This window comes from Hipposideros armiger, unplaced genomic scaffold (assembly GCF_001890085.2).
Source record: "Hipposideros armiger isolate ML-2016 unplaced genomic scaffold, ASM189008v1 scaffold_1054, whole genome shotgun sequence".
NCBI classification, from domain to species: Eukaryota; Metazoa; Chordata; class Mammalia; order Chiroptera; family Hipposideridae; genus Hipposideros; species Hipposideros armiger.
Window position 1 is genome coordinate 402,431 of NW_017732404.1, and position 8,271 is coordinate 410,701.

An 8,271-nucleotide genomic window follows, 5' to 3' on the forward strand; every position below is an offset into this window, starting at 1 on the left:
TTGAGTCCTGCAACTTTACTGAATTTGTTGATTAGTTCTAGCACTTTTTTGGGGGTGGATTTTTTAGGATTTTCTCTCTATATAGGATCATACCATCTGAAAACAATGACAGTTTTACTTCTTCTATTTTTATTTGAATGCCTTTTATTTCTTTTTCTTGCCAGATTGCTTTAGTTAGGATCTCCAGTGCTATGATAAATAAGAGCAGCAAGATTGGGCCCACTTGTTTTGTGCCTGATTTTAATGGGAGGCTTTCAAGACTTCACCATTGGGTATGATGTTAGCTGTGGGCTTGCCATATATAGCCTTCACTGTATTGAGGTATGTTCCTTCTATATCCACTTTGTTGAACATTTTTATCCTGAAAGAATATTGTATTTTGTCAAGCCTTTTTTCTGCATCTATTGAGATGATCATACAATTTTTATTTTTCATTCTATTCATGTGATGTATCACATTTATTGCATTTATTGACTTGTATATGTTGAACCATTCTTGCATCCCAGGGTTAAATCCCACTTGGTCATGGTTAATGATCCTATTAATGTGTTATTGAGTTCTGATGGCTAATAATTTGATGGAGAATTTTTGCATCTGTATTTATCAGGGATATTAATCTGTAATTTTCTTTACTTGTAATGTCCTAATCTGGCTTTGGTATCATGGTAATACTGGCTTTGTAAAATGAGTTTGAAAGTGTTCCTTCCTATTTAATTTTTTTGGAAGAGTTTGAGAAGAATCAGTGTTAATTTTTCTTTACATGTCTGGTAGAATTCACCAGTAAAACCATCTGATCCTGGGGGTTTCTTTGTTGGGAGGTTTTTATGACTGATTTAATCTCCCAATTTGTTATAGGTCTGTTCAGACTTTTTTTTCTTACTAATTCAAACTCGATAAATTGTATGTTTATAGAAATTTATCCATTTTTTCTTAGGTTTGTCAGTTTGTTGGGTATTATTGTTCAAAGTGGTGTTTCTGTTCTGATCTTTGTTATTCCTTGCTTCTGCTAACTTTGGTCTTAGTTCTTGTTTATTTTTAGGTACCTTAGGTGTAAATTTAGGTTGTTTATTTAAGGTCTTCCTTATTTCTTAATGTAGGATTTATAGCTATAAACTCCCCTCTTAAAACCATTTTTTGCAGCATACGATAGGTTTTGATATGTTGGGCTTCCATTTTCATTTGTTTCAAGGTATTTCTTGATTTCCCTTTGATTTCTTCTTTGACTCATCGTTCAGGAGCATGTTGTTTCAACTCCAAATATCAGTGAATTTTCCAGCTTTTCTCCTGTTATTGATTTCTAGTTACATATCATTGTGTTCAGAAAAGTTATCTAAGGTGAGTTCAATCTTCATAAATTTGTGAAATCTTGTTTTATGAACTGCCATGTGATCTATCCTGGAGAATGTTTCATGTGCACTTGAGAAGAATGTGTATTCTGCTGCTGTTGGATGGAATACTCTATATGTATTTGTTAGTTCCATTTTGTCTCAAGTATGGTTTAAATCGAATGTTTCCTTGATTTTCTGCCTGCATGATCTATCAATTATTGAAAGATCCCTACTATTTTTGTATTGTCCATTTGCTTTTTCAGGTTTGTTAGTATTTGCTTAAGACATTTAGATGCTTTGATGTTAGGTTCATATGAGTGTATATTTATAATTGTTATATCTTCTTGATGAATTGACCCTCTCATATTTATATAGTGACCATCTTTGTCTCTTGTGCCATTTTTGGTTTAAAGACTATTTTGTTTGCTCTCTTTTGGTTTCCACTTTTATGGAAGATCTTTTGCCCTCCCTTCACTTTGAGGCTATATGTATCCTAAAACCTGAACTGAGTCTCTGGTGGACAGCATGTAGTCGGGTCTTATTTTTTTATCCAGAAAGTCATTGTATGGCTTTTGATTAGTCATTTCAATTAACTATTTTTTTAATTTAAAAAATTCTTTATTTAAAAATTTTAAAGCAATGTCCCGTAAAAAATATATACGTTTCTAGTTACATATTCTTTATTAATTCTATTGGTTTAAATGCAATTTGAAAAGCTTTCAGGATTTTTTTCTGAAGGTGATCATTTAAAAATGCTATATACATAAGTTTACCAAAAAAACCTCACAAAAAAACCAAGACATATGGAGGCATAGAAAAGAAAAAGTCCAATTTATCTCCTGAAGTGGTTAGAAAGGACCCTGGGGTATCACCCACTATCACAGGAAGCAGAGTTATTAGAGCATTTTCACTGGTACTGCTAACCTATCTATATGGAAAGGTTCATATGCGACAACAGTTGTTTGTTTTTTAAAAAGTCTTTGCCATTTTCAGGCCACATGCAACAGTGCCAAACAGGCTCTTTACACTTTTACCTAAATCAAGGTACTGCATTTGGTTAATATCAATGGAGATACCATTTCTGAAAACGTGATCTTTTCATGAAAACGAAGCAGAAAACTGTTCAGGACAAGCAGATCCTTCAAGTTAGCTGATCTTATGAAAACTCTTTGGAATCAGCTGTGGCTCTGTAACCACCTTCGTCCACGAGCAGATCCACTAACACGTGTGGTTTATCATACCCAAAGGAGGTGGTAGCATTTCTCAGCAGGCCAGATTCCTGTCCTCCTGTCTTTATTTCAGTGCTAGTATTTGGAGGAAATTCTGAGTCAGATAAGCTGTCCGATTCTTGAAGGCCACTATGAGAACCAATTCTGGAGTGATAAGAGTTTAGAGCAACGCTGCCGGGTTCAGACTGGTTACTACTTGAGTGGACATAATCCTCTCTGATGGCTGGAGTCAGGGGGCTGCCAGGGACCATGTCAGAAGTATTTTCTTCAATGGTCACCACTTCTGTTTCACTAGATCTGTCTTCTACTTTTGCTGGATTGTCCTCAGTATGCGTACTTGAAATGGTTGCTGGTGACAACAGCTCTTCCCAGACCACCTTCTCATTTTCAGGGACAATTGCTTCATACGTGGCAGGTGATACATATTTTGATTCCGATTTTGCCTTTGAAGAGGAATTTTTTACAACAGACAGCAATGACTTGGGTAACATGATGTTTTCTTTCTTACATGAATTCATATTCTTAATGTTACAACATAGAACTACCAGGCTAAATACTACAAAGATTAGGATAGTGGCACCAGCTGGAATCCAAACAGAATCTGCAATGCTCTCATGACTGCGAGTGGTAATACAGACTTCTTTGGATTTTTCAGTTGTAACGTGCCATCTCTCTGAGAACCCGTCTGCTGTAATACAGTGCTCAGCATTCAGTGAGGACACTGAAATACTTAGGTGGCAATGAGTCTCGTTGCAATCATCTTCCTGATTTGTGTTATGTGTGTGTGTGGTCTCACTTCCACTTATTCTCTCATACACTTGTATATGAATGAATAACAAGTATTTTCTTCATCATATATGGCTGCCAGCTCTTTTCCATCTACAACAACTAAAGGATGAAATATATCAATAATGATTTGGTTTTCCTCCTGTCTGACATCCAGGTTAGGTGGTCCAACTTTCCCTTCTCTGCACAAAATAAATTCTTTTGACTCTACATAGGCATATTCTTCCTGTCCAAGCCTATCTTTAACTCTGGACCATAGACCACTTGAAAGATCATCAGTCATGGAAAATATATTACAATTATAATGAGAGGTATTGCAGGCATTAATCCATAGTCCCTTCCCGTATGTCTTTACCTATACAGTAAAAACAGGTGTCTCTAGCATTTCTGGGTAATCCCAAAGTATGTCAGAATTCAAGTTATAGGCCTCAATTTTAATATTGGTTGGTACAGGCACTTGCACTACCACACTTCCACTTATTTCGCTCTCTTCAAAACTCCTTGTGTGGTATAACCGTCAATTCAGATGAGGCCGTAAATAAGCACCTTGTTCAACTTTTTGCAAATACAGACAGGTCCTTCTCTGAACGAGGAATTATGAAGCTCACCAAGGACAGCTCCGGATCCGCGGCGCTGATCTCAGCCCTGCTCACAACCTGCATGATGAGGACGAGGAGGAGGAAAGCCATGCTGCTCCGGACAGACTCTCAATTGACTATTATTTACAGTAATTATTGATAGGTATATTAATAATGCCATCTTATTGTTTTCTGACTGTTTTGTGGTTCCATTTTTCTTTTCTCTCTTTTCTGCTCCCTTCTTATGTAAATTGATGATTTTCTGTAGTGGTATGTTTTGATTCCCCTTCTCTTTATCTTTTGTGTATCTATTGTAAATTTTTGATTTGTGGTTCCCATGAAGTCTATATATATATATTGAAGTTGATATAACTTCAATCTAATACAAAAACTCTATCCTTTTACATCCTTCTTTTATGTTTTTGATGTCAACATTTATATCTTTTATATTGTATACCATTAACATATTGTTGAAGCTATAGGTATTTGTAATACTTTGTCTTTAACAATTATACTAGAATGAGGTAGTTGTCACATCACCAAATTACAGTATTAGGGTATTCTGATTATTACCATATGCTCTTTATCAGTGTGTTGTATGTTTTCATATATTTTCATGTCAGTAATTGTCATCCTTTTGTTTCAATTTGAAGAACTCCTTTCAGTATTTCTTGTAAGGCAATTTAGGTTGTGATGTATTTCCTTAGCTTTTGTTAGGAAAATTCTTTATGTAACATTTAATTCCAAAGAACAACTTTGCTGGGTATTCTTGGTTGGCAGGTTCCTCATTTAGCACTTTGAATATATCATTTCATTCTCTCCTGGTCTGCAAATTTTGTGCTGAGAAATCCATTTATAGCCTTTTGGACATTCCCTTTTATGAAAGAAGCATTTTTCATCTTGCTGCTTTTAAAATTCTTTCTTTGTCTTTGGTTTTAGACAATTTTATTATAATGTGTCTTGGAGATGATCATTTCGGATTGAAATTTTTGGTTACTCATTAGCTTCACGAAATTGAATGTCCACATTTCTCCCTACGTTTGAGAAGTTTTAGCTATTATTACTTTAAATAAGTTTCCTACCCCTTTCTTCCTCTTTTCTTCTTCTGGGACTCCAATGATGCATGCATGATTTCATTTGGTGGTGTCCCATACTTCTTTATTCTTTTTAATTATTTTCTCTTGTTGCTTCTCTGATTGGATAATTTCAGTTGATCTGTCCTTTAGCTTGATGATTGGTTCATCTGCTTGCTTACATCTGCTGTTGCAACTCTTTATTGAATTCTTCAGTTCAGACTCTGTATTATTCAGTTCCAAAATTTTTGTTTGGTGTTTGTTTTTGTTTATGTTTTCTATCTCTTTGCTGAACTCATTTTATTCTTGTACTGTTTTCCTAATGTTATAAAATTGTTTATCTGTGTTCTTTGGTAGATCCCTATGCACTTGTAGAACAATTATTTTGCATTCTGTCATGAAATACTTAAATTCTTGGAACACCACTTCTTTGAGGCCAGTTACTGGAGGCCTTCTATATTCCTTTGGTGGAAACATGTTTCCTGATTCTTCATGATCTCTGTAGCCTTGCATATGTTTCTGCACATTTAAAGAAGTAGTCACTTCTTCCAGATTTTATGGCTGATTTAAATAAGGGAGACCTTTCACTTGTGGGTGAGGACATGCTGGATTATGCAGGTCTACTTCAGGGTACCAAATTGGGGCACATTGTGCCACAAGATCTGGGGTGGAGTGATGTCTCTTCCACTCAGGTTACTAAAGTCCAGAGCATCAACAACTGTGTGACCTTTAGTGAGCATTGTAGGGAGTCCGCCATTGCTGCAAGGGCTGCTGGGGTCTTAAATGAGGCCTCCAGGCCAGTAGCTAGAGACCGGGGAAGGCAGTGATGGTGGCTGTAGCCAGTGGGTGCACACAATTGGCTGCAGGGTCCTGCTCCATGTGTCCATGTAGTGGCAGGGGCCAGTTGCACACACAATCATAGTGATGGGTTCCAGGTCAGGTAGTGAGCTTCAAGACAAACTGGGTTCACTGGCATATCAGAGGCCTTGGCTGTTGGTGTGGCTCCACACTTTCACCCAGGCATGCATACCACAGTGGAAGCTAGTGACAGGGATTGAGCTGGGAGCATGCAGATAAACAGCAAGAAAGATAAGAATAGGAGGTTGTGGTGGTGCCAGCCAGTGACAGAATGCAGGGCCTGATCAGGGCTCTCTAGCAACTGTGGAGGCCCTAGCTGTCAGTGTGCTCTCCCTTGGCTGCACATGCTCTTGCACCCTCCCCACTTCTGGCTTGAGTGCTGCAGTGGAGACTGATGAGGGCCACCAGGCTTTTGTGTGCAGATGCACAGCTGGAAGGCTAGTCCTATGCATGGGCCTAATAGTGGAGGTCAGCCATGGAGGCCTTGGCTGGTGTTTTGCATTCCTTCAGCTGCGGAAACCTGAGCTGGCTGCTAGTGTGGCTCCTGGGCTCTGATGGGGGTGGGGAGGGACACAGGCAGCTGATGGCTTACTCATGCACAGCTTCAGAGACCTTGGTTGGCTGCTGGTCACAGTCATGGGCTCCAGAGGGGGTAGGGGTGTAGGAAGTGGGGAAAGACTGAGGTGGCTGGCATCAGCAAACATGAGTAACTGTGGGGCAAGAGCTGGTGATTGCTGCAGAGAGTTCACAGTGGCTGCGCTGGCCATTGGCTTTGTCAGTGGCAAAATCTGCTGAGTCTGTCTGCAGAGCAGGTCTCTGAACCACAATTGCTCTTACTGCATTTCTGCTAATAATACCCTCTGCTTTTCTTTTGTGTTCCTAGCCAGCTCAATATGTCTCAGCTTTGCCAGCCTGGGTGGGGTGTAACCTAACTGGAGCCTTTGTGAAATGCCCTGAGAAGCTGGAGAAGCAGGTCACTCACCTTGTTCTTCCTTTCCTGGAGAGCAGAGTTCTTTCTAGTTGAGAAGTTCCTTCTCAGGGACGAGCAATGCCACTTGCGGGGTGGGGGATGCAGACAAAATAAAGTTGTCTTCCTTCTCTTCTTGTGCAGTTATCTCAGTGTTCTGTTCTATGGCATGACTAAAACTTCCCAAGTGGATTCTAGAGGTCTCCCATAGCTGTTTATGTTACCAGATAACTGCCTAGTGTTGCTTTTGATGGGGGTAAAAGGAAGCTGGGTTCTCCTACATTGCCACTTTTTTCACAATCCCTTTACATTCATTCTTTAAATTTAAACAATGTAAAGCATATTTTTAAAAAAATATCTAAATAGTTGTGGTCAAGATCTTAGCTCAGCTACTCCATGGTATTGCTGCTTCGGCAAACATTTTGTTTGGCCAAGTGGCCTGCAGGGACCTTAAACTGACGCTAGCCCCATCATACATATATACATGTCCTAGATAGCAGCCAGAGTCACAAGTAAATGTAAGTAACTTCCTGACATGACTTCCCAAACATCCCTATGATCAACAGTTTGCCCTGTGCACCCCTTAAAAAGACCCCCACAGAGCTTACCAAAACCCTATCTTTGGGGGTTTAACTGACCAATTTGGCCTTAGCCTGAGAACCCCAATGCACTCTACACATGATGGTTAATATGTGCCCCAGGTCTTTTCTTTCTCTGCCTGCACCCTTCCTTGAACTCCTCACGTGGCCCCTCGAGGCATGAGGCATGTTTTGTACTTTCTCCAGGATCTGTGAGTAATACACTTTTCTATTTCAATTCTCTTGTGGTCTTTCTTGAACTGTGGCTCACATTCAATCCCCTGGGGCTCTACTTTATAAATGTTAAATTAACAAAGTCACTACAGTTTTACACTTACATTTATAAGGAAAACAATATATGACCTTGAAAATATATGTAGATCTTACCAACAGTTCTTAGTGATGGTTTTATTATTACAACTTCTCATTCTTAAGCAGGTTCCAAAAATATTCTTTTCACTCTTAGGGACAGGTACTTACTACATAAGTTACTCAAGTGTTTGAGGACTTCTTGCAAGAAAATACAGGAAATAAGAACACCTAAAGTGCCATCTTAGCAAGACTGATGAAAACTGATCCTTTTTCAGTATGCAATATGATTCTAGTAAAGAGGCGCAATAGTATTTTTATACCAAATCATTAGATTTTATAATTTCCCAAGGTGATAAGAGATACTAATCATTTAGATGCATGCACTCTATTTTAAAAATATGCAGTTTTTATTTTTATATTGCAAAAGTTACATTTGCTTAGTAGAGAGAGAGAAAGAGACAGGATATAGACAGGTCAAATGGGGGGAAAAAGTCCATCCTTGAGTGTGCAGCTAACATGGTGTATACTTTTTATAGACTTTTTAATTTTCTTGATGTTACAA

The 8,271-nt window shown here is 38.5% G+C and overlaps 1 protein-coding gene across 1 annotated transcript; it reads right to left on the bottom strand.

Annotated features, from left to right (window-relative positions):
- Positions 1-2,484: 2,484 nt before the first annotated feature.
- On the bottom strand, positions 2,485-4,032 carry LOC109376141 (interferon gamma receptor 1-like). Its single transcript, XM_019631907.1, is given in 3 exon segments — positions 2,485-3,374; positions 3,377-3,819; positions 3,959-4,032. Coding segments are annotated over 3 exon segments (1,407 nt in total).
- Between the last annotated feature and the right edge of the window lie 4,239 nt (positions 4,033-8,271).